Raw genomic sequence first — 26,936 nt, 5'->3', positions numbered from 1 at the left:
GTTCTGACTGGTGTAAGGTGGTATCTCAATGTGGTTTTGATTTGAATCTCTCTGATGGCTAATGATGATGAACATTTTTTCATGTGTCTGCTAGCCATTTGTATGTCTTCACTGGAGAAGTGTTTGTTCATGTCTTCTGCCCATTTTTTGATATGATTATCTGTTTTGTGTGTGTTGAGTTTGAGGAGTTCTTTATAGATCTTGGATATGAGCCCTTTGTCTGTAGTGTCATTTGCAAATAACTTCTCCCATTCTGTGGGTTGCCTCTTTGTTTTGTTGACTGTTTCCTTGGCTGTGCAGAAGCTTTTGAACTTGATGAAGTCCCAAAAGTTCATTTTTGCTTTTGTTTCCTTTGCCTTTGGAGACATGTCTTGAAAGAAGTTGCTGTGGCTGATGTCGAAGAGGTTATTGCCTATGTTCTTCTCTAGGATTTTGATGGACTCCTGTCTCAAATTGAGGTCTTCTAATCCATTTTGAGTTTATCATTGCGTATGGTGTAAGAGAATGGTCAAGTTTCGTTCTTCTATACATAGCTGTCCAATTTTCCCAGCACCATTTATTGAGAAGACTGTCTTTTTCCCACTGGATATTTTTTCCTGCTTTTTTGAAGATTATTTGACCATAGAGTTGCGGGTCCATATCTGGGCTCTCTACCCTGTCCCATTTGTCAATACATCTGTTTTTGTGCCAGTACCATTCTGCTTGGTGATCACAGCTTTGTAATATAACTTGAAATCAGGCAATGGGAGTCCCCAGCTTTGTTTTTCTTTTTCAGCATTTCCTTAGTGATTCAGAGACTTTTGTGGTTCCATACAAATCTTAGGATTGTCTGTTCTAGCACTTTGAAAAATGCCAGTAGTATTTTGATCAGGATGGCATTTGAAAGTATAGATTGTTCTGGGCAGTAGAGACATTTTAACCATGTTTATTCTTCTGATCCATGAACATGGAATGTTTTTCCATCTTTTTGTGTCTTCTTCAACTTTTTCCATGAGTGTTCTGTAGGTCCTCGTGTATAGATTCTTTACCTCTTTGGTTAGGTTTATTCCAAGGTACCTTATAGTTTTTGGTGCTATAGGAAATGGAATCAATTCTCTAATGTCCCTTTCTATAGTTTCATTGTTAGTGTATAAGAAAGCAACTGATATCTGTGCATTGATTTTGTATTCTGCCACATTACTGAATTGTTGTATGAGTTCTGTAATTTGGGTGTGGAATCTTTTGGGTTTTCCATATAAAGTATCATGTCATCTGCGAAGAGAGAGAGTTTGACTTCTTTGCTAATTTGAATACCTTTTATTTCTATTTGTTGTCTGATTGCTGTTGCTAGGACTTCTACTACTATGTTGAACAACAGTGAGAGTAGGCAACCTTGTTGTGTTCCTGATCTCAATGGAAAGACTGTCAGCTTTTCCCCATTGAGAATGATGTTAGTTGTGGGTTTTTCATAGATGGATTTTATGAAGTTGAGGAATGTTCCCTCTATCCCTATACTTTGAAGAGTTTTAATCAGGAAAGGATTTTGTATTTTGTCAAATGTTTTTTCTGCATCAATTGAGAGGACCGTGTGGTTCTTTTCTCTTCTCTTATTGATTTGTTCTATCCCATTGATTGATTTGCAAATGTTGAACCACCCATGTGTCCCAAGGATAAATCCCACCTGGTCATGGTAGATAATCTTTTTAATGTACTATTGGATCCTATTAGCTAGGATCTTGTTGAGAATCTTGGCATTCGTATTCATCATGGATATTGGTCTGAAATTCTTTTTGGTGGGGTCTTTGCCTCGTTTGGGGATCAAGGTAATGCTGGCTTCATAGAAAGAGTCTGGAAGTTTTCCATATGTTTCTACTGTTTGAAACAGCTTCAGGAGAATAGGTATTATTTCTTCTTTAAATGTTCAGTAGAATTCCTCAGGGAATCCATCAGGTCCTGGAGTCTTGTTTTTTGGGAGGTTTTTGATCACTGCTTCAATGTCGTTACTAGATATTGGTCTGTTCAGGTTGTTAGTTTCTTCCTGTTTCAGTCTTGGAAGTTTATATGTTTCTAGGAATGCATCCAGTTCTTCTAGGTTGCTTAACTTAATGGCATATAACTGTTGATAATAATTTCTAATGATTGTTTCTATTTCCTTGGTATTAGTTGTGATCTCTTCCCTTTCATTCATAATTTTATTAATTTGAGTCCTTTCTCTTTTCTTTTGGATTAGTTTGGCCAGTGGTTTATTGATCTTATTAATTCTTTCAAAGAACCAGTTTTGTTGATGTGTTTTATTGTATCTCTTTTCTAATTCCTTGATCTCTGCTCTGATCTTAATTATTTCCCTTCTTGTGTGTGGGTTTGGTTTAATTTGTTGTTAATTCTCCAGTTCTTTAAGGTGTAAAGAGAGTTTGTGTATTCAGGATTTTTCAGGTTTTTTGAGTGAGGCTTGGATGGGTATTTCCCCCTTAGGACTGCCTTTGTTGTATCCCAGAGGTTTTGGACCGATGTGTCCTTATTCTCATTGGTTTCCATGAATTGTTCTTCGATTTCCTGGTTGATCCAAACATTTTTGAGCAGGATGATCTTTAGCTTCCAAGTGTTTGAATTCTGTCCAAACTTTTTCTTGTGATTGAGTTCCAGTTTCAAAGCATTATGGTCTGAGAATATGCAGGGAATAATCTCAATCTTTTGGTATTGGTTTAGACCCAATTTGTGACCCAGTATGTAGGCTATTCTGGAGAAAGTTTCATGTGTGCTCAAGAAAAATGAATATTCTGTTATTTTAGGGTAGAATGTTCCGTATATATCTATGGGGTCCATCTGGTCCAAAGTTTCATTCAGAGCTCTTGTTTTGTTGTTGATTTTCTGCTTAGGTTATCTGTCTGTTGCTGAGAGTGGCATGTTAAGATCCCCTACAACTAATGTATTCTTTCCAATATGATTTTTTATTTTGATTAACAGTTTGCTTATGTAGTTGGCTGTTCCCATGTTGGGGGGCATAAATATTTATAATTGTTAGATCTTCTTGGTGGACAGACCCTTTAAGAATGATGTAGTATCCTTCTGTATCTTTGACTACAGTCTTAGCTTAAAATTTAATTTATCTGATATGAGAATCACTACCCCAGCTTTCTTTTGAGGTCTTTTGGCACAGAATATAGTTCTCCATCCCTTCACTTTTAGTCTGGATGTATCTTTAGGTTCAAAATGTGTCTCTTGTAGACAGCATATGGATGGGTCCTTTTGTTTTATCCAGTCTGCAACCCTGTGCCATTTTATGGGTGCATTTAGGCCATTCACGTTGAGAGTGATTTTTGAAAGATAAGTTTTTATTGTCATCATGTTGCCTGTGAAGTCCTTGTTTCTATAGATTGTCTCTGTAAATTTCTGTTTATGTCACTCTTGGGTTCTTTCTGTTTTTATAGAACCCCCTTTGTAGTGCCAGTTTGGTGGTCACGTAATCTTTTAAACTTTGCCAGTCTTGGAAGCTGTTTATCTCTCCATCCATTCTGAATGTCAGCCTTTATGGATTAAGTGTTCTTGGCTGTGTGTTCTTCTCATTTAGTGCCCTAAATATGTCTTGCCAGTCCTTTCTGGCTTACCGGGTTTCTGTGGACAGGTCTGACTTTATTCTGATGGTCCTCCCCCTGTACGCAAGGAATCTCTTCCCCCTAGCTGCCCTTAAGACATCTCTGAATTTAAATTCACGAATTTCATAATCACATGCCTGGATGTTTTTCTACCCTCATTGACCTTGGGGGATGTCCTCTGCCTCTAGGACACTAACACTTGTTCCACTCCCCAGATTAGGGAAATTTTCGTCCAGATTTGTTCAACTATATTTTCTAGTTCGTTCTCTCTCTTTCTCTCTCTCTCTCTCTTTCTCGACCCTCTTAGGGATTCTCTATAATTCTGACATTGGAATATTTCACGGCATTAATTTTTTCCCTAATTCTGTTTTCACGGCTTCTCAGCTATTTGTTCCAGGCCTCCTCCTGATCCTTTTCTATCATTTTGTCTTCTAGATCACTAATTCAATCTTCTATTTCATTGACCCTAGTTGTTGAGTATTTAGATTAGATTGGATCTCATTGATAGCATTTTTAAGTTCTGCCAGATCAGCTCTCACTCCTGCCTTTAGAAATTCTAATGGTCTTCTCCAACCTAGCCACTGTCTGGATAATTGTTACTCTGAATTCAATTTCCAACATGTTGTTTATGTCCATATCCAATAGTTCTGTGGCACAGGTCATAGTCTCTGAATTTTTCCTCTGTTGGGTGTTCCTTCTCCTAGTCATTTTGGTGAGAGGTGGTTGAAGGGATGTATAGCTGAAAATATCAACCATGATACAGGCAAGGTGCACCGTGGATATTTTTGGAGGAATCGGATGTCACCATCAAAAGGAAAGAAAATAGAAAAAAGAGAAAGAGAGAGGGGAAAAAAGAAAAACCCAGCCAAAAAGAATAAGATTTATAAAGTACAAAAACAAACACACACAAACACTGACAAAGAATAAGACAGGAAGGTGGTTAAAAACCCTCAATGTGGGTGAGGAAGGTTATTTCCAGTCTTCCTGGGTGTATCTTGTTATCTTTGTTAAAGGACTCAACATTTTAGAGATACAGGGAAATTAGAACTGATGTATATGTATCAGTTCTCTCTCTCTCTCTCTCTCTATATATATATATAGTATTGAATGGGGGAAGAAAGGACTACCTTGAATCATATATCTATCTATCTATCTATCTATCTATTTGAAAAAAGAAACAAAGGTAGGGGCTCCTGGATGGCTCAGTGGGTTAAGCCTCTGCCTTTGGCTCAGGTCATATCCTGAGGTCCTGGGATCGAGCCCCACATCGGGCTCTCTGGTCGGCAGGGAGCCTGCTTCTCCCTCTCTCTCTGTCTGTCTCTCTGCCTACTTGTGATCTCTGTCTGTCAAATGAATAAATAAAATCTTAAAAACAAACTTTAAAAAAAGAAACCAAGGTGTAAGTATGAAAAAATTCAAGTTATAAAGTTATTTTGGAATATGTTGTATTAAACATCTAGTTAAACTGGTTAGTATTTAAAAAAAAAAGAACAAGAATCATGAGAATGAATTCAAATTCATTAGTTGTGTATAACACCCAGTGCTCATCACAATACATCCCCTCCTTAATTAATACCCATGGCCTGGCTATCCCATACCCCGTTCCCACCCCCTTCTAGTAATCCTCAGTTTGTTTCCTGGAGTCCAGAGTCTCTCATGATTTCTGTTCCTTTCTGGTCTATGTTACTTTTGGGCTCTCTCTTTGCTTACAGAATCCTGTTTAGTATTTTCATAGGGCTGGTTTAGTGATCACAGATTCTTTTAGTTTCTGTTTGTCCTGGAAGCTCTTTTTTCTCTCCTTCCATTCTGAATGACAGTCTTGCTGGATAAAGCATTCTTGGCTGCATGTTTTTCTCATTTAGTACCTTGAGTATATCATGCCAGTCCTTTCCGGCTTACCAGGTCTCTGTGAATAGGTCTCCTGTCAGTGTAATGTTTCTACCCTTGTAGGTTAAGGACCTCTGGTTAAGGACCTCCTGCCTCTAGCTGGTTTCAGGATTTTCTCTTAAGTTCTGAAATTTGCAAGCTTCACTATTATAAGTTTGTGTGTTGATATATTTTTATTGATTTTGGTGGGGATTCTCTGTGCCTCCTGGACTTGAATGTGTGTTTCCTTCTCTGCATTAGTGAAGTTCTCAGCTATGATTTGCTTACATGTATCTTCTGTCCCTCTTTCTCTTTCCTCTTCCTCTGGGACTCCAATTATTCTAATACCATTTTGCTTTATGGTATCACTGATTTCTAGAAGCCTTCCCTCATGATCCAGTCATTGTTTTTCTCTCTTTTCCTCAGCGTCCTTACAGGTGCATTTTGGTCTGTTAGAAGACACTAAATCCCAAAATTGTAAAGAAAGAAAACCTTTTATGGGTGTGTGTTTGCATGTGTGTGTGTGTGTGTGTGTATACACACACACACACACACACACACGCATATATATATATATACACACACACACACACACACACACACACACACACATATATATATACACACACACATATATATGTACCCAAAAATAAAATTGAATACAGTGAAAGAAGCCAAAAATGAATGTATTTATAAAATGTAAATGTAAAAATTAAAATTAAAAAAAGACTTTAAAAAAGTTGATACAGTAAACTAGTTGAAAGGAAAAAAGAAAAAGTAATTCTAAACTGAAAGACTAAAGAATCATGAGATAAAACCTTGAATTCTATACTATTTTCCCCTTATGCTGGAGTTTTTCAGTTCTGTGTGATCTGTAAACTTGGTATTAGCCTGATGTTCCTGCTGGTCTTCTGGGGGAAGGGGCCTGTTGCACTGATTTCCAGGTGTGTTTGCCTGGGAGGAGTTGCACTGACCTTGACAAGGAGTTGAGCTCAGGGTAAGCTGCTTCAGGCTGCTATATGTGGTTTTGTTCCCTGAAGGCTTCCCATGCCACTTTAGAGGATGAAAGTAAAAATGGTGGTGTCCTGATGTCCAGCTCCAGAGCTGAAAAATCATGACCCTCCTCCCCTACTCTTCAGTTGCACCCTCAGGGAAAAGCAGTCAGTCATTTTTGTGTGGGGCCAAACTCTGCAGACTCCTGCAACGTACCCACATGGCTCCTCCCTGGGGGAAGGAGGAGATTCTTCCTGTGGTTCTGCCACTTGTTGGGTCTCCCTGCTTGGAGAGTAGTTGCCCAATTGTGCTGGGGTTTGTGGTTTATGGCAGCACGGAGCTGAGGCCCACTCCTGGGCTCTCTGCTCCAGTGCTTGGGAACTCACTACACTGTTCTTTTTGTGACCCTGTGGATCCTGAGACCACACTGTCCCACCTGGGATTCTGCCCTGCTTTGCCACCTGAACACCTTTTAGACAGGGATGTCCCTTACTGGAGCAGAATTCTAAAAGTTCTGATTTTGTGCCCAGCTGCTGTATTAATTTTTGGTAGTCAGATTATGAAGACTTCTAATCCCCATGGTTTATCTTCCAATATATCCTTTCAGATTCACTTATCCGCACCTCTTACCTTGCAAAAAGTGGTTGCTTTTTTATTTGTAAAATTGCAGTGGTTCTTTTCTTAGATCTCAGGTTGAATTCACAGGTGTTCAGAATGAGTTGATTGATATGCAGCTGAATTCAAGGGACTATATGAAACAAGGGTCCCCTACTCTTCCAGCATCTTCCCTCAACTTCCTGGACTGTTTTCATTTTTATTTGTCTTTGTGTATTTTTTCGATTTGCTCTTGATTTCTTTATTTTTTTTTATTACTTTTTCTCTTTTGATTTCTTTATTTTTTTTTCCTTTTTTATTTTTTTTTAATTTTTTATTTCTTTTCAGCGTAACAGTATTCATTGTTCTTTCACCACACCCAGTGCTCCATGCAATCTGTGCCCTCCCTAATACCCACCACCTGGTTCCCCCAACCTCCCACCTCCCCCCCCACAAAACCCTCAGGTTGTTTTTCAGAGTCCATTGATTTCTTTATTAATCAATTTGTTGTTTGGTAGCATGTAGTTTATTTAGTTTCACTGTTTTTGTGTTCTTTCCAGATGTTTTTCCTTGTAATTGATTGCTAGTTTCATAGCATTGTGGTCAGAAAAGATGATTGATATGATTTCAATCTTCTCAAATTTATTGAAAATTGTTTTGTGGCCTACCGTATGATCTGTCCTGGAGAATGTTCCAGGTGCACTTGAAAAAAAATGTGAACTCTGCTGTTTTTGGGTGGAATATTCTGTGTATGTCTTTTAGGTACATCTGACCTATTCATTTGAATATTCATTCAAAACCACTGTTTCCTCATTGATTTTTTCTGTCTGGATGATCTCTCCACTGATGTTAAGTGGAGTGTTAAAGCCCTTAATGTTATGTGACTATCAATTTCTATCTCTATGTCTGTTGATATTTGTTTTTTGTATTTAGGTTCTTCTATGGTGGGTGGGTAGGTACTTTTAGTTGTTATATCATCATGTTAGATTGATCCCTTTATTATGTATTGTCCTTTTGTTTTGAATTCTCCAAATTTTTATTTAAATTTAAGTTAGTAAACATAAAGCGTAACAATAGTTTCGGGTGTAGAATTTAGTGACTCATCTCTTACATATAATACCCAGTGCTCATCACAAGTGTCCTTCTTTGTTTTTTGCCATAGTCTTTGTTTTGAAGTCTATTTTGTCTGATATATGTATTGGAACCCAGGCCTCCCCCCGCCGCCGCCCTGACACTTCCATTTGCATGGTACATTCTTCCATCCCTTTACTTTTAGTCTGTATGTGTCTTCAGGTCTGAAGTTAGTCTCTTGTAGGGAGCATATTGATAAGTCTTGTCTTTTAATTTTTTTATCTTTTAAAAAAGATTTTATCTTAGTGAGAGCATAAGTGAGGGGAGAGCAAGGGATTGGAAGGGGGGATCTCAAGCAGACTCCCTGCTGAGTGCAGAGCCCTTTGTGGGGCTCGATCCCATGACTATGAGATCATGACCTGCACTGAAACCAAGAGTCAGTTGTTTAACCAACTGGGCCACCCAGGTGCTCCTGTTCTTGTGCTGTGTAATTCTTCTTTTTGTCTTTTGTTCAGCTTAATTATTTTCTATTATTTTTTTTTCTTGTGTCATTAATTCATTCTGCTGCTGCTTTAGCCTCCTTCTCCTCCTCAGCTCCTATAATCCTTTTCTCCACTAAACCACATTTCCAAACTTCCTACCTTCTTCGATGTGGCCTCTTCTCTCCTTTTAGTTGTGAAGTTTGTTCTGTCACTTTTTAGGTCAATTTCTGGGGTATTTAGGATGATGTGATAGTTATCTAGTTGTGTTTGTGGCATGAGATGAGCCCAGATGAGAGTCCTTCTATTGCACTGCCATCTTCTTTATCCATTAGAGCCCAGAGCATATTAATCACCATTGTTTTAAATTCCATGTCTAATATTTCCAATATACCTGCCATGTGTAGTTTTGATTCTTTTTTAAAAATATTTTTTATTTATTTATGAGAGAGAGTGAGCACAAGCTGGTAGTAGAGCAGAGGGAGAGGCAGAAGCAGGCCTCCCATTGAGCAGGGAGTCTGATGCCGGGCTTGATCCCAAGTCTGCAGGATAATGACCTGAGCCAGAGGCAGAGGCCCAACTGACTGAGCCACCCAGGTGTCCCTGTAGTTTTGATTCTTGCTCTGTTTCTTCAAACTGTGTTTTTGCTGTTTCGTTTGTCTTTGTAATTTTTTGATAGCTGGACATGATGTAGTGGGTAAAAGGAAAGGCTCTACATAAACCTTTAGTAATGCGTTGAGGGAGAGGGAGTGTTCTCTAATCCTATGATTAGGTCTCAATCTCTTAGTGAGTCTTTGCCTCAGACCCACGAATTTTGCAATTATTTCTTAGTTATTTCCCTGCTTCTCCACCCTCCGTTGGTGGGACAGGATGGCTTGAGTAGTCTGGAGTGAGTATTCTCTTCTTTCAGATGGAGACTAGACATTCCTGGAGTTCCTCCAGGTCAGTTAGACTCTGATAAAACCCCAGTAGTTTTGGGTCTTGTAAAATCGTTTCTCCTGAGGGCAGATCTTAAGAGTAGAGTGCTCTGCTGTATTTCAAAATAATTCCTTCTATTACCCTGCTGAAATCATGAGGGGATTTTTCTACAGTATTTATTATGAGAACTGGTTAAGCCTGTAGTAGTAAAACTCATAAAAATGGAGGTCCCTGCTATAACTGTGTCCCTGTGGTGATCTTAACTCTCAGACTTGATTCTCGAGCCTCCAGCAATTTATCTATTAGAGTTGTTTTGTCTACCATAGCGCTGGTTCCCAAGGAGTTGTCAGCTTATAATATTTTACTAAGGTAAGTTCTGTTTCTCTGTATTCTCCTGTCAGTGTCTCCAATTGTGAAGGTGGTGGTTTGCCCTGTGATCTTGCTTCTTTTGTGGATCTAAGAAGAGTTGTTGAGTTTTAAGTTTGTTCAGCTTTTTACTTGTTCTTAAGGTGAGTGACACTTCCCAGCTCCTTAAATGTGGAACTGGAAACCATAAATCTGTTAACTTTTCAATTTGTTTTGTCTCTGTTGTTGAGTTGGCTAATTTCTGTTTTTCTGTCTTTTAGTTCAGTTATTCTTTCCTCTGGTCCCTCTCTTTTGTCACTGAGCCCAGATGCTGAGGTTCTTATTTTGATTATTTTTTTTTCAGTTCTAAAATTTCCATTTGGTTCTCTTTTATACCTTTAATGAGACTTTCTATTTCTTTGCTGAGGCCTTCTGATTTTTCTTTTGTTTCAAGTGTGTTTATAATTTTTCATTGAAGCATTTCTGTGATGGCTGCTTTAAGGTCTTTGTCAGATAATTTCTCTCTCTTGGTGTTGACATCTATTGATGGTCTTTTTATTCAGTTTGAGATTGTTCTGGTTCTTATGACAAGATATTGTTATTGAAATCTGGATGGTTTTGTAAGATGTAATGAGACTCTAGATCAGCTAGCTTCCTTTTACACTTCTTTGTTTGAGGAAGTGTGGTTGCTGCCTTGTTCTTGCTAAGTGGAGGTCAAAGCCAGGTTTCCCAGTTTGGCTTTGTTGACACCTGAATGGTGGTGGTGTTCTTGTTAGTACTATTTGCTTTGGGAATTCTGGTTCCTTCTGTGGTCCCAGTGACACCATGTGGTAATGGCCTCATTACCGTGGGTTTGGTGAAATTTGTTGCTCTTTACTAGGCCTCCTGTGATACCACCTTAGTGGGGAGTGGGAGAAGTGCTTTTTTATTACTGGATGGAGGTAGACATCCAGGCTCCCCATATAGTTTCTACCACCACAGCTGGGGTTGGGGTACTCACTACTGGTTGGGGATAAGGGACACAGCTCCCTATTTGATCTTATCTGGAACCACTTTAATGGGAGTGTTTTAGTGCCTCACCATAGCCTTACTAAGGTTGGAGGCCTAGGCTCACCTTTTGGCCTTTGTTGGCATGGGTGGGGTGGAGGTCACAGTTTTTTCTGTCATGCTTGTCTGGTATTGAGTCTTTTTTTTTTTTTTTTTTAATTTAACAGAGAGAGATCACAAGTAGGCAGAGAGGCAGGCAGAGAGAGGGGGAAGCAGGCTCCCTGCTCAGCAGAGAGCCCGATTCGGGGCTCGATCCCAAGACCCTGAGATCATGACCTGAGCCGAAGGCAGAGGCTTAACCCACTGAGCCACCCAGGCACCCCAGTCTGGTACTGAGTCTTATTAGGGTGTCCCTTTCTTGTCCTTTTGCTAAAGAGAGCAGACTTTTCAGAGCTTTTTCATGTGGGCCCATTGGTGTTTCTAGGCTTCTTCAGCTTTAAGACTAGGATATATAAGGCAAATAAACACAAAGCAAAACAAAATCCCAAACCAAAAAAAAAAAAAAACCCCATCCAAATGACACCCACTTTGTTCCAGGGTCTTACTATTAATGTTGTTTCTCAGATCTAGAGGTTTGTGACTGGTCTACTTTATTTTGTACATCTTTCAAAGTCTCTCATGTTTATTTTATATATAAAGTTAAGGGTTTTGGAAGGAATAGGAAAAATGTATCTACTCCATCTTCCTGGAAGTGGAAACCCTAGTTTCATTATTTTTTATTGTTCTAGGTTTTCCCCTTGACTACTTTGAAATTTTTGGGATCTGTTTCCATTTTTTAATTTGCTGGTTACTGGAGAAATTACAATGTGTATTATTTTTAAATGTAAAGTTAATGTCTTTACTTTCTTTCTGGGTTGTTTAAGGAATTTAGAACATTAACTCCATTTGGTTCTAGCCCCTTCTATTTTTGTTGTATATTTAAATTCTATAATGAGACATTATTATTGTTTTATGTAGACTGTATTTATTTGGTTTTACCTATATGTTTTTCTTTGCTCTTAAATTCTTACGTGTCAGATCTTTCACTTGGATCATACTATTTCTGCCTTAAAAAGGAATGTTTAGAATAATATCCTTTACTGTGGATATGCTTGTAATAATTTGTATTCCATTTTATTTGTCTGAACATTTGTTTATTCATTCTCATCTGCAAAGACTACTTTTGCATGACACATATTTCTTGGTTGCACACTGTTATTTCTAGGAATTTCTTTTAGCACACTGAGGGTATTGTCCTGCATTCTTTTGGTTTCTTTTGTTGATTTTAAGAAGTCGCTTGTCAATGTAACTTTGAATCTATGAAGATAAGGTCTTTTCCCTCATATGTGCCTTTTTAGATTTTTTTCTTTGATTTTTAGCATTTTCAGTGTGATATAAAACATGGGTTTTATTTTGTAGCTTAATTCTGCAAATTAGTCTCCTTTATTATTGCTTTTCTTCAAACGTATTTGCCCTATTCTGTTTTCTCTCTTTCTGGAACTGTGAGTAAAAAATATGTTAATTTTCTAACTGTCTTCTGTGGCTTTTAATCTATTTTCCATGTTTTCACAGTTTTGCCTTTCTATGCTTAATTTTTTTATTTTTTAATTTAATTTTTAAAGATTTTTGTTTTTTTTTTATTTGACAGAGAGAGAGGGAACATAATAAGCAGGGGGAGTGGGAGAGGGAGAAGCAGGCTCTCCACTGAGCAGGGAGCCCACTGTGGAACTCAATCTCAGGACTCTGGGATCATGAACTGAGCTGGAGGCAGATGCTTAATGACTGAGCCACCCAGGTGCCCCTCTATGCTTTACCTTGGATGATTTCTTTTAACCTGTTTTGTTGTTCACTAATTCTCTTTTCATTTGTTTCTCACCCACTATCAACCTTTACATTTTATTTTTAGTAACTAAGATGTTTATATGAAGATGTTATTCTTGTTTTTCAAATCTGCTATTCTACTTTATGTAGTTTTTAAAATTATTTTTAAAGTTATAGTTTGTTTTTGATCATCTTTATCTTAAATGTCTGTGAGTCTCATTCTGTCTTTTGTTTCTGATAGTTTTTAGTCAGAGTGTCCTATTTTATTGGGTGCTTTGTTGTCTTTGACTCCATGCTTAATATTTTTTTTTGAGAAAATTATTTGTAGGAATAATTTAAAGCCTGCCTAGTACATGGATAACATATCTTCCTCCTGGAAGGACTCCCATTTACTTTTGCCATGTGCATGGTACCTCTACCTATCTTATACAATCTTAAATGAGTTTCAAGGCCTGGGGCTCCTTGGACCCCTCAGATTATGTGAACCTGGGTTGCATATATGCTTGAGGATTGGTTTGTTTTTGCTTCCCCCTTACATAAAGAGTGTTTCAGTTTATTGTACAAAGGTTTAATTCTTGGGCCCTCTGTCTTACACAGTCTTTGGGTTTTCATGTTTATTTTTCTTAACTTCTTTTCACTATTTCAAATCAAAAGTTTAGCTTTGCCAGGATCTGCAAATGCCCTCAGGGCAAAAGCTGATTCTGTACTTATCTTCTCCCCGTTTCCATTTTCCCTTTCCCTTTTGGCCTGGTAATTTCTTATTCTGTCAGGAGCTTAATGATGTTAATATTCTTAATATTTGATCCTGGATTTTTATTCCTTTTAGAAGAATGTTTGAATGACGTACATTACCCATTACACCAATGGAGTTTTCAGTTTTAGTTTTAGATATGTCATTTCTAGGAGTTTTATTTAGTTTATGGATATCTTCCTTCTTTAGTTTTTAAAGAATGATATTATACAGTTTTTAAATCCACAGCCAGTAATTATAATATCTGAAATCTTTGCAGATCCAAGTCTGCCTTTCAGTTATTCTCCTGACTCTGCTCGTGATGCTTTGTTTCCTCTTGTGATTGTAAGGTCATGTAACTTCATCTGTGGAAATTCTTTAAGACTTGGATCGAAAGTACATTTTTACAGAGAAAATTTGCATTAGCAGCTCTGGGATCCTGGGTAAACGTAGGGACATTTCAAATTAAGTTTTGGTTTGGAGCTTTTTAAAACACTGAAACAGCATACATTCAGCTCTAGTTTATGCCTAAGGTCTAGTTTGTAATTACGATTTCTCAGAGGAGACATTGATTACCAGACTATAGGAAATGTATCATAGTGGACATAGTGGACACCACAGTTTTTGATTATCATTTTCTTCCCTCCAGATCTCCTTTTCCCATTTTGTTTTCAGAGGTGGACCACTGGGGCTGTAGCTCAGTGGTAGAGCATTTGACGGCAGAGGTGGACCACTAACCCTTTCATTTCTACACAGATTTTCAGAATAGAACTTTTATTTTTATTTTTTTAAAGATTTTATTTATTTATTTGACAGATAGAGATCACAAGTAGGCAGAGAGGCAGGCAGAGAGAGAGGGGGAAGCAGGCTCCCTGCTGAGCAGAGAGCCCGATGTGGCGCTTGATCCCAGGACCCCAGGATCATGACCTGAGCTGAAGGCAGAGGCTTTAACACACTGAGCCACCAGGGCGCCCCCAGAATGGAACTTTTAAAAATATAAACCTGATACATCATTTCGTTGCTTAACATCCTTCATAATTCTTTATGGTCTTTATGACTTAGGAGCTATATACCTTTGAACAAGTCCTGTAAATCCTGTTATGATCTTGTCCTTATTATCTTTCCAATCATATCTGCTTTGATTCCTCCCTCATACTTTAAGTTTCATGCTATTGAAATAAATTTCCTTTAGACCCCAGAATGTGTCATCTTGTCTCCATAATTTTTGTCTTTGTACATGCTCTTTCACCTGTGATACTCTTTTTCCTCTCCCAACTTCCACTTACTCTTGTTAAATCTTACTGGCTTTCAAAATGTTTGAACTGTGCTGACACTGTGTGGAAGCCTTCCTTGAACTTACCTTCTCTATGTCAGTTTCCCCTAACCTCTGACTTCTGTTAATCTTTTTTGGCTTGGGTGCCCCCTCTCTATATTAATTTCCAGAATTTCTGAGTGAGTGCCCATCTGCACTTATCATTGATTATTTTCTTGCCCAGTTACATTGTAAATACCGTGAATTTTAAGGTCCAGTTTCTAGTATACACCATCATTACCATTGTCATAATAATCTACAACAATTATTGACTATATACTAAACACTGTTGTTAAACATTTTAGGTTGCATTATTTTGTTTAATCCTGATAGAAACCTTTCAAGATATGAATAATTACCATTATTCTCTTTTTTCAGTTGCGAAAAGTGGAGACAGAGTGGTTAGGTATCATGCCCAAGGTTAGGTAGCTAGTAAGAGGACATAGAATAATTTGAACCCAGGGAAGAGAACATGAACTTCTTTTTTCATCCTGCTGTATTTATGAGGTTTAAAAGTAAATGCACATATACAGATAAAGCACATAGACTAGTACCTAACACTTAGTATTTAATAAACATTAGCTATAGAGTCAAAAAAGCTTTTTTAAATAATATTTCAGCATATTAATATAGTATTTTATTTAAATTGTTTTTATTAAAAGATTTATTTGTTTGAGAGAGAGAGAAAAAATGATCAGGAGAGGCAGAGAAGAAGATAGAATCTCAAGCAGACTCTATGCTGAGCATGGAGCCCAGTGCCAGGCTTCATCTCACAAACCTGAGATCATGACCTGAGCCGATGACCTGAGTCATGACCTGAGTCGGATGCCTAACCAACTGTACCACCCAGGCGCCCCTGAGTGTAATATTTTAGAAAAATCTGAAACTCAAGGTGGGCAATGATGAAAATAAAATAATGGAATAATTTCACCAGTAGGATATAAATTACTTATAATATTTTTGTGTGTATTGTTTCCTTTCACATGCACTATTTATATAGATACTATTTAAACATACCCTTTTTATTATGTAATGTTTTATGAATATACATCCAAATTAGTGATTAATAAAGTCTGTCATCATTTGTAGTGGCTACATGGTATGCCATTATGTGTATGTACCATCATAATTTATTAATATCTCCTGTTGAATATTTAGGTTATTTCCAATGTTTATTATTAAAAAATGTAGGACCAAAAATCCTCATATATTCACCATTGAGTGCTTGGGAGATAATAATCTTGAAAAATCATAAAAGTAGATGATGACCAATATCAGTGCACTTATATTTGCATAATTATACTTCATTTTAGAGTATCTCATGGAGGAAAAATTAATTATAACAAAGAATTTGCTTTCTTGGTATATATTTTTTATTAAGTACTACCAACCCACAACTCTCTTTTTTAGAATTACAGAATGAAAACTTAAAAGAATCAAATGAGAAGCAGGATCATTTGACATCAGAACTAGAAGATATTAAAATGTCTTTGCAAAGAAGTGTGGTATGATATAAAAACCGATTAGTATGTGACAAGCCTCACAGTATGAATCAACAGATATTTATTGAATGCTAATGCTATGGACAAGGACCTAGAACTTCAAATAGAGAAGATAAAATCCCATCTTACAATCCACTTATAGTTTAATTGAAAACATTGAATAAAAACACATCAGAAGTATAATTAAAATATAAGATCATGCTAGGTGTCAATGGTGATTCAGGCAAAAATTGCTATAGTAGTTCTAAAAATTAAAAGAACACTGCAGGCAAGGAAGACTCCATTGGGAGGTTGGGACTATAGATTGGCTTTGGAAGAATGGTGTATTGAAATAGGAGTATTGAATGGTCATTTCAGATTGGCCAGGGTGTGGGGTAGTGGAGGGGTGGGTTAATTGAGTAAGGAGGGAGGGAGAGGCAGCAAATTATAGAAGCAGATGACTTCAGTTTTGTTTTTTTTTTTCTGAAGGCCCTTGGATTATAACATTTATTTTGTACTTTGTTTTATTTAGAGTACTCAAAAGGCTTTAGAGGAAGATTTACAGGTAGCAACAAAAAAAATGTATCAGCTCACTGCTGAAAAAGAAGCTCAAATGGAAGAATTTAATAAAGCTAAAGCTGGTCATTCATTTGTGGTTACTGAACTTAAAACTTCTATCTGTAACTTGAAAGAATTATTGACAACAGAACAGCAAAGGTAAAAATTTTTTTTTATTTAGTTGAATAAAAACAACTTATTTGCAATATTCATTGTATTTTCATTGTCAACTGACTTCCTATAACATCTGTAACCAAGTTTCTCTCTTTTAAAAAAGATTTTATATATTTATTTGAGATAGAGAGAGAGAGCGTGAGTTGGGAAAGGGGCAGAGGGAGAGGGAGAAGCAGACTCCCTGCAGAGCAGGGTGCCTGAAGTGGGGCTCGATCCCATGACCTGAGCTGAAGGCAAACGCTTAACCCACTGAGCCCTCCAGGCGACCCCCATGTCTTTTTTTAAATGTAAAAAGTGGGAATACATTTTAAAAGTTTGTATTAGTAAGCAGGTATCCTGGGAAGAGACAGCATGTATTCTCTAGGATAGTTTCCATGCATACTTTGTCACAGACTCAAGTAGACAAGCTCATTAAGTGCTGATGCAGTGATAGGACATATTTAATTAAACTGTGGATTATTATTAGCTTCGTAGAAATAACTTCATAGGGTGTGAGTTTGTTTTACTGAGTTTGTTTTCTGTAATCTTTCTGATATATAAAATTAGTAACTAGCCTGGAACAGAGTAGGTGCTCAAGCACTTTTATTAAATTAATGCATTAATGAATATGAGTAACTATAAAATATTCATTTGCATTTCATCTAAATAACAGCTTTTCTAAAACTTGAATTAAACACTTACCCTTTTTTCACTTTTTTATATTTGTCTTTACAAAGCTGTGTTAAGAGGCCTAAGTGATTGTTTTTGTCCCATTAGCACTAGGGTCATTTAAGTCTGGTAGGATGAAAGAGAGGAATAAGCTTTTCTGTGAAGTCATGACCAGTTATTTCTTCTTTACTGCTTATGTATGGTGGAGGAAGAAAAGCTAGATCTTCTAAAAAGCTCAGCTCATCTTATATACTCTTGGTTGCTCTATCCAAACAATTTTTAAATTTTGAAACTGTAAGCGACCTTAAATATCATCTGTTCCAATTACCTTAGTTTTATAGATAAGGAAGTAGAAAGCCAGAGGAATTAAGTGAATTGCACAATTCTCACATTTATATTGTTCCTAAGGCAGAATTTGATGTAATAGTAGTTACATATTCAGTCTCTTTCAAAGTTCTAAGATGGATTCATTTGATTATCATCAATAGCTAAGTGATAAATTGTCACCCAAAGTTTCAAGACTTTTGTGCAGATGTAATTTATATACAGCTATGTATTAATAATATCTAATTTTGAAGTGTTATGCTATATGGCATGGTGGGTACTCAAAAAAAAGTTTCATAATTGAATGAGTGAGTCTATGCAAGATATATTTTTAAACTGAACCAATTTTAGTTACTAGATGAATTCTGATTAAAAGAATGTTTTACATTGTAAACTAATATATTTTACAAGATTGGAAAAAGGTGATGATCAATTGAGAATACTTACTGTGGAGCTTCAGAAGAAATCAAGTGAACTGGGTAAGATTTAGAGAATAACATGTTTACATGGTAATATTAGCCAATCATAAAAACATTAACTATTCCAGAATAAAATATAGTTTCTCCTCTGTCATCTATCAATAATGGTTATTTTGTAATTTTTAATTTGACTTTTCAAAGAGAAAATTTAAACCTTAAGAAAGACTTAAGTTCCATTATGCAGTTCATAGATACCTAGAAGTGTAAGGAGGCTAAGAGATATTTGTAGTCTGTATTTCTTATTTTAGGATTTAGAGGCCTTAATAATTCTTAGTGGAAAATGTCTTATATTTTAATTGAATTTTGAAATTTTATTGATTTGTCATGTTAAATTATGAGCTATTTATAGGAAAATGCTATTCCATTTTGTCATATGGTATTGTTAATATTTAACAGATTTCATGGCCAAAAGAGAAGTTCTGTAGTTATTTTGTGAATTTATGACTGTTTAATTAGCTAATCCTAATAACTCCTATGTTTTATATTTATAGATATGTACAGATGTGGAGAATTACAAAGATAGAGAAACATTTTTCTTTTTTTATTATGTTCTAATTTTGGTGAAAATTATTATTTTTAGAAGATTTATTATATTTTATTTTTAGAGAGAGGGAGTGAGTGAGCATGTGCAAGGGTGGGGGTGGGAGGCAAAGGGAGAGGTAGGTAATCTTCAGCAGACTGCCCCTGAGCATGGAGCCTGACACGGGGCTTAATCCCATGACTTTAAGATTATAACCTGAGCTGAGCTCAAGAGTTAGATGCTTAACTGGCTGAGCCACCCAGGTGCCCCGAAAAGAATTATCTTTATAAGTTAAAATAACTAATGAATTAACAGGTGTTTTTCTAAACTATCTACACAACTTTCTGTCAGCTTTATTATTAGCTTTGGATACTTGTGTAATTAAAATAATTGCAAGAAATTTTGTATTGATAGGATGTTTGGTTGAAATTTTGAAACTTATTTATACTTTTCCTTTGGCAATGCCTAGTTTCCTACTATGGATGAGACCAATCTTTGAGCATCCAAAATTGTACTATTCAATGATAAATAATTTCTTTGATATTATTTTATATTAGAATGATTATAAATGTATTTTTTATCTAACTTTTAAATCTTCCTTCAATTGAATGTTGTATATTAAGGAATAACTTAAAATATCTTTAATGGATTATTTATTTGTAATAATTCACTCTGATATTGAAATTAAATGGCTCTTACTATCAGATAAACAGATGCATAAGGTGATTTTTCTCAGAGCAGTATCTTAAGAGATGTTTGGATAAGGAATTCTTCTAGAACTGTGAAGAAGTTCTGTGTGTGTTTCTTAGCATTATCTTAGGTGTTGTGGGAACATACACAAGATATAAAATATCATGCTCTTGAGAAATCTCTTGTTATTATGGGAGAAATGTTGAACACATAAAATCATTAGAACAGTGTTTCCTTAATGTGGGGATGAGCAAGACTTCTGTTAGGATAAGGGAAGGAAATATTGTAACTTTTTTTATTTTATGCTTTTCATATGTTTTATAATGAATATCATAATACACATTTATATTTTAAAATTTATATGATTTATGAATAATATATTTATGTTTCATATATTTGTGTATTTGGGGTGAATGCTCACGGATTTGTTACTGCTGGAGATGTGTTAATGCTGATGACAAGAGGAAGCCAAAGGTATCAGTGTGGTCTGCAGAACTGGAAAAGACTTTATAGAAGACTTTATAGAAGAGGTAGATTTTAAAAGTAGACTTTAAGGTATAAAGAGGCTTTGGGTAGTTGTAGAGAATGGTAGTGGAACGTGGAAAGCATTATGCGTAGGAGAGCAGCATTAACAGTGACATAAGTGCTCAGCATTAGCTTATTTCCTTCTTTGGTTGAAAGTATAGTTCTCAAAATTAGAATCTTGGATGATATTCTTTTCTCCTTTTTTCTCCCTTATCTTTCATTTCTAATTGGTTATCCAGTGCTGCTGTTTCTAACTTTTAATATCTAGCTCATAAAATCTAACTAATGTAAGTTTATCTTTTGAATCATTCCCTTTTTCTTCATCTCCTCAGACCTAGAACAGTTTTAGCACTTATTTCTTCTTTCTTGGTTTTAAGATTCCAGCACATTCTCTTAGTCTACCAGAGGGATGCACATGAGTAATGTAATGGCATGCAAATTGTATTTGGCAGATTAATCATCAAACCATGCTTCAGATCACCCTCATTTGTCTTCATCTTTGTTCATCTCTTGTTGTATTTAGTAGGATACAAACAGAAGCTTTGCCTTATTTTCATAAACTTTTTTCTTACTGCAATAGTTCTTATACTTATTGCTTTATTTCCCTATTATGCTTTGCATTCTTCCTCGATGGCACATTCTTAGGCTTACATCTTGGTTAGAATAGCCCTCCATCAGCCTCCATCATTCCCTCAGCAGTCTCAGTCATTGACTCATACTAAGACCACTTTTCTCCCTCCACAGATAAAGCCTGTTCTACCTCTTATATCTTGGTATTAGGTCTGAACCACACACCTCTGACTAATACTAATTGTATTAGTTTGAGAATTAGTATTTTTGTTCTAGTCTTGTCTCTTTTTGATTCTCTGCACTGATGCTAGTGTGTTCCTTTAAAAATACAAATCTGATTATTCTGTGTTCTAAATTTAAGAGTCATCTCATCACTTGAGTTTGAACTCTTTAAATATCACCTGTTGTTTTATTGCTCATTTAAAGAGTAAAGTAGGCATAAGAGAGCAAATTAAAACCAACTGTAAACACAAAGTCTTTGTCAATGTATTCTCAGTTTTTGACTTGATACAGTTTGCTTTGCTTTGCTTCTTCATATGTCTCCTCTCTTCAACTTAATCTAATGTTTCTCTAAACAGGTTTTACTCCTGTGGTCATTTTTCTGTATCTGTACCCGTTTGCTTTTACTTTGTTATATAACAGATTCTCTCTCTAGTGTTTTGTATTGCTTCTTATTTGATTATTAGATTTAGATTTGGATGTTTATTTCTTGTTTAGCTTTGGATATTTCAGTAGGAACATTAAAGACCTGGTCTTTGTGCTGATGATGAGATTTGTGCTCTATTTAGGAAGACATATAAAATAACAAATATTTAATTAAAAATGAGGATAAGTGTTATGAAGACAATGAAAATGAAACCATGTAAGAAAGTAATAGAGCCTAATGTAGATTCAGTGATAAGGCATGACTTTTAGCTGACCTCATAAATAAGTGAGATTTAGTGAGGTAAAGGATATGAGTTGGAGAGAGCTTTTCAGTCAGAAGGAAATATGTTGAAATGCTTGAGTTGTGGAGGAGCTTGGTTAATTCAAGTGACTGAATGAAAGCCTATGTGACTGAATGTAAGAAGTGATATGAAAAGGGTAATAAGCATGAGCTGATAAGGACAAAATCAGGTAGGAGCAGGGAAAGGAATTTTGATTTTATGCTAACCTTGAAGGAAAACCATTAAAAAATTTAAACTATTGAGATGACATGTTCTGGTTTATGTCTTTAAAGGATCGCTGCAACTTCTGTATGGCAGATAAATTTGATGGTGGGTGGGGATTGCTTATAGTGAGGAAGAAGGTAGAATTGGAGAAATTAGATTGGAAGCTATTTGAGTGGTACAGGCATGAGAGAATATCTTTTAAAAGTGGAATCATATCACACTTACGCTCATAGCATTTGGTAAGCTCATGAATCTAAGGACATTTTGTCTGTCTTCAGCTCTGAAAATTTTTCTCCTCTTATTTTTTCTTTTCCAGTGTCATTATTCTCTCTGTAAGTGCTGATAGGTGGGTTTTAGAAATTTTGGCTCTATCCTTAGTATTCTAAAATTTCTCAAAAAAATTATTTCTCTTTTAGTTCTTTTGGGGGGGATTTGGGGAACAATTTTTTTTTTACTTCCCCCTGCTAATTCAGTCTTTATTTTGTTATTTTTAAAGTTTTAGTTGTCAAATTTTGAATTTCTAAGAGCTTTAGGTGACTTATTTCATGGATATTGTACACTGTTGGAACATACTATACTTAGCAAAATACCTACTTCTGTTTGCTTTATTAATTCCTTCTTGGATTTTATTTTAGTTCTCGTAGTTGAATTTGGTGACTCTCTTATGATTTTGCTTTTCTTCAGTAATTGTTGATTCTTGATTATTTACTTATCTAAATAATTGAAAATATTTTTTCACCCACATATGTTATAATCTGATTTTTCTGATTATATGGGATGGGGTGGGGGGAGATAAAATGTATTATAAAGAAAGGTGGGCTTGGTAGCTAATCTTTTGGGTTTAGGAAATGTCTATCTTGCTTAGAGATCATGAGCTATTTGGGGCATTGCTGCATCACTTTGCCTCCAATTCCTAAATCTTTGATTAAAATTGAGGTGCACTGTGTGGTGGGAGGTATGGTCTAGGTGTTTCACATGGCCTTCTTTGAATTAATGTTGGTCTCCCCTCTCCCTGCCAAAATTCTTCGACTTTTTGGTTTGTTCATGGTAGTCTGGTTTTATTAATGTTGTAAATATATATATTTTTTGTCTTTTATAAAGGGATTAGGGGTAAAAGAATGTGGAGACACGCTTAGTCTACTGTCTTTAATCAGTCCTTGAGTTTGAAAAAATAAACTCTTTTACCTAAAATGAAATGTTGTGGTTAATTGTTTTTTTTTTTTTTTAATATTTTTTATTTGTTTGACAGATATCACAAGAGATCACAAGTAGGCAGAGAGGCAGACAGAGAGAGAGGGGGAAGCAGGCTCTCTGCTGAGCAGAGAGCCCGATGTGGGGCTGGATCCCAGGGCCCTGAGACCATGACCTGAGCCGAAGGCAGAGGCTTAACCTACTGAGCCACCCAGGCGCCCCAAAATGTTGTGGTTAAATAAGCCTTGCTTGTGACAGGTTTTTCTTTGAGAGTATGTGGTGGGATTTTATATTTTGTTGATTTTTTCCTTAAAAACTGTGGGCAATTGTTATAAATTTTGTGTTTATTTTTAATGTATAGAGTCTGGGAAACTTTCAGCAAATCTCTTATATCTCCAATTATTAAAAACCCTTAACAGTAAGGAAGGACAGTGTTTCAGATAGAATAAAATTTTAGGTGACAGCTAGACATCATTTGGGAATTTTGTAAGCAGTTAAAAAAAAAACTAAGGAGAAAAAAGCAGGAGGTTTGAGTTGGAAGTGTTCTAAAATTAGTTAGCCTAATACTGAATTAATAGAAGATAGAAAGAAAAGCATTGTAGAGTGTTATTTAGGATAGAAAAAAAGAAGGGTGTCAGCAATGAAAATAGGAACAGGAGTTAGGACAGGAAATGCAAATAATGCAAAGTCTTGAAAATCAAAGGGAGAAAAGTAGAGTAGTTAATAACATCAAATGCCAGAAAGCTCCAGAATAAAGAAGACTGAGAATTTTACCACAAAATGGTTATTGTTGATCTTTGAGATCATAGTTTGGTTGATGTAACAAGAGGTGTAATTAATGTAATGAGATAGGCATTAGTTTTGCACGGAGCTAAAAAAGAAATGTACACATAACAAACACAAGTTTATCTGCAAAGCAAAGTAAGAAATTTGACGGTAGTATGAAAGGACAGACAGGTCAATCAGATATTGTTTTGTATTCAAACAGATGTTTATAAGGGATGGGGGAATTTAAAGTTTCCTGTAAGAGAGTCCATGTATATTGGTAACATAGCAACTGAAATCTCAGAGGAGGTAGGAATATTGAGGTCCAGAGTACAATGGTCAGAATTAGCTTGAGAAAAGTGGATCACTTCTCCTTTTTAGTTTGGAGCAAAGATTAAGAAGTGAGATACTTAGAGATGCAGTAAAGGTAAAGCCACGTGCTATGTAACCTCATTCCGAATATATTTTATATAGCTCCATTGCTTATTTTGGTTAATGAACTTGAGTTCTTTTGGTTGTGGAATTCCACTTTCTAGAAACATTACTATTAATATTTATCATTTTTGCATAGTCCCAGTTAGACATCCTCTGTGCTTTATGGTGGTTTAGTTTCATTAAGCCACCTCTGGTTTTTTCCCTTTAAAATGATGGTATTCTTATTTCTTGTCTCTTCTTTACTGTTCTTTTAATCTGATTTTTAATACCTTTTTATTCTTTTGTTTATTTTAGAAGAGATGACTAAGATTAAAAATAACAAAGAACTAGAACTTGAAGAATTGAAAAAAATTTTGGTAAGTACATAATTTCTCTCGTTAGTATAGAGCAGTTACTTTTCAAAATATTGAATGCACAGACTTAGACTCTCACACTATAAATGTTTTATATTAGTGTTGCCAGCTAAAATATAAAAAAATACATTTGTGTTTTAGTAAAGCCACATTCTTATCATACCAAATTTAATATATTTTGAAAATTTTCTTGATGAAGGTGTTTCTATTATTTGTGTGTTGGCAGTACATTTAAGTAAGATCAAGTATGTGTGTGATGTTATTTATTTATCGATAGTAAATTTGGTATGCTTGTGAAAACTTTGAGCCAAAAAGCTACAGTTTTGGGGAAGATTTATATGTTGTATATTCAGTAACTATGTTTAGTGTTCAGATAGAATCATGTTTAATGGATTTGTTAGGATAGGTTTTTTTATTTTTTTAAGATTTTATTTATGTATTTGTCAGAGAGAGACAGAGAACACAAGCAAAGGGAAAGGCAAGCAAAGAGGGAAGCAGGCTTCCTGCTGAGCAAGGAGCCTGATGCAGGACTTGATCCTAGGACCCTGGGATAATGATCTGAGCAGAAGGCAAATGCTTAACCGACTGAGCCACCCAGGTGTCCCTAGGATAGGCTTAATTATGTTTTAATTGTTTACAACATGTGGAGCATGGACAACAAACTTTTTTAAAGGACTAGAAAATAAATATTTTAGCCTTTGTAGCCCATATACAGAATGTTAATTCTCTTCTTCTCCTCCTCCTCCTATTTCCACACCTTCCCTCCCCTTCTTGTCCTCTGCTTCTCTTTATTTTTAGCAACCTTGTAAAAATGTAAAAAATGTAAAAATTATTCTTAGGTCAAGGGCCTACAAAAAGAGACTGTAGGTTGATTTTACCTAGCAGGCTGTAGTTTGTTTATGATTACAGATATTTGATTTTGGGTTTAACCTATTGTATCTCTACCTGGTTTTGCAACTCCTGATTCTTCCATCTCTTGGGAATCATTATTTCCAAATTCTTTCTCCATCAAATTGCTTACTTCAACTCTTGTGAATAATAATGTGAATAATAATGTTTACATTGCTTTCAGATTTGATAATGCATACTTATTGTTGTTGTTGTTGTTGTTATAGTTTAAGTCTCAACTTGATTATCAATTTAGGTAACCTCTTTTGATATTATCTATAAACCTCTCTTATCTAGTTTAGGTCTCTCTGTATGAGTTGTTCCTATAGCCACCTGAATTTTTCCTTTATAGCACTTAACACAAATGGAATTCATTTATTTTTTTTGTATAATTGTTTACAACTTTATTCACCTTTCTGAATTCCCCTTACTTAGCACAGTAGGTGGTATATAGTAGGTCCTCAGTAAATAGTGGAATGAAGGTATGCTCTCATAAGGGCTAACTTGTAACTTTAGTACTTTAGTACTTGCTTAGCACAGTGACTGACACTTTATAAATATTTGTTGAGTGAATGAATACTAAGCATTATTTTTACATTAAAGATTCACTCCTATGCAGATAAGGATTGGTTTAGGGTTTTGTTATATTTGGTCAGCAATAGAACACAATTATTGGGGCACCTGGGTGACTCAGTGAGTTAAGCCCCTGTTTTCTGCTCGGGTCGTGATCTCAGGGTCCTGGGATTGAGCCCCGTGTCGGGCTCTCTGCTCAACAGGGAGTCTGCTTCCCCCTCCCCCTCTCTGTCTACTTGTGATCTCTGTCTGTCAAATAAATAAAGTTTAAAAAAAAAATAAAAAAAAACAATTATCTTGGTCTTTCAAACTGTCATGTTTCATTGCTATCCAACTCTTTACTTCTTAGCTATATGACTGAGAGCAAATTAACTAAACTCTAGATGCCTTAGTTTTCCATCTATGTAATAGAGAAAATAATTATACATATGTAATGGGGTAGTTGTAAGAAATAAATGAAACAATGTATTTGCCCATTTAACAAATATATTTTGAGTTTCTGTTCTGTACCCTGAGGGTACAGTTGGGAGCAAATGGTTGCATATGCTGCTTTCATGTATCTACGTCATGGAATATCACACTTAAATATAAGCAATCATTCAAAGATAATATTAAAATGGTGACAAAGGCAATAAAGGAAAGTGCTTAAGGCAGTGGTATGAGGTATGAGGGCTTAAAGGGACTTGAACTAGTTGGTTAGGTGAGAAAAGCCTTTTTTTTTTTTTTTTTTAAAAGTAAAGCTTGAACTGAAATCCAGATTAGGAAGGGGGAAGAGCTTATCAGGTAGAGGACATATATGTAAAGTTCCTTTGATAGGAAGGAGTATGGTGAGTGTAACGTGGAGTGAAAGGAGAGTGGTACAAAATGAGGCTAGAGAGTTAAGG

General features: G+C 35.8%; 1 protein-coding gene across 3 annotated transcripts in view; it reads left to right on the top strand.

Moving 5' to 3' along the window:
• The window catches only part of SYCP1 (synaptonemal complex protein 1), a gene marked incomplete at its 3' end in the record, with an annotated part of 134,869 nt that overhangs the window by 40,236 nt on the left and 67,697 nt on the right, over positions 1-26,936 (top strand). For all 3 annotated transcript variants that reach the window (XM_080802218.1, XM_080802217.1, XM_080802216.1), the window contains exons 12-15: positions 16,138-16,232; positions 16,741-16,925; positions 18,324-18,391; positions 24,533-24,594. In XM_080802218.1, the coding sequence (XP_080658344.1) occupies positions 16,138-16,232; positions 16,741-16,925; positions 18,324-18,391; positions 24,533-24,594 (410 nt within the window). The remainder of the gene's footprint in view (positions 1-16,137; positions 16,233-16,740; positions 16,926-18,323; positions 18,392-24,532; positions 24,595-26,936) is intronic.

The sequence above is a fragment of the Martes martes genome (genome assembly GCF_963455335.1).
Source record: "Martes martes genome assembly, chromosome: 4".
Taxonomy (NCBI): domain Eukaryota; kingdom Metazoa; phylum Chordata; class Mammalia; order Carnivora; family Mustelidae; genus Martes; species Martes martes.
The sequence above is the reverse complement of the archived record's forward strand: the minus strand, read 5'-3'. Positions and strand labels throughout refer to the sequence as shown.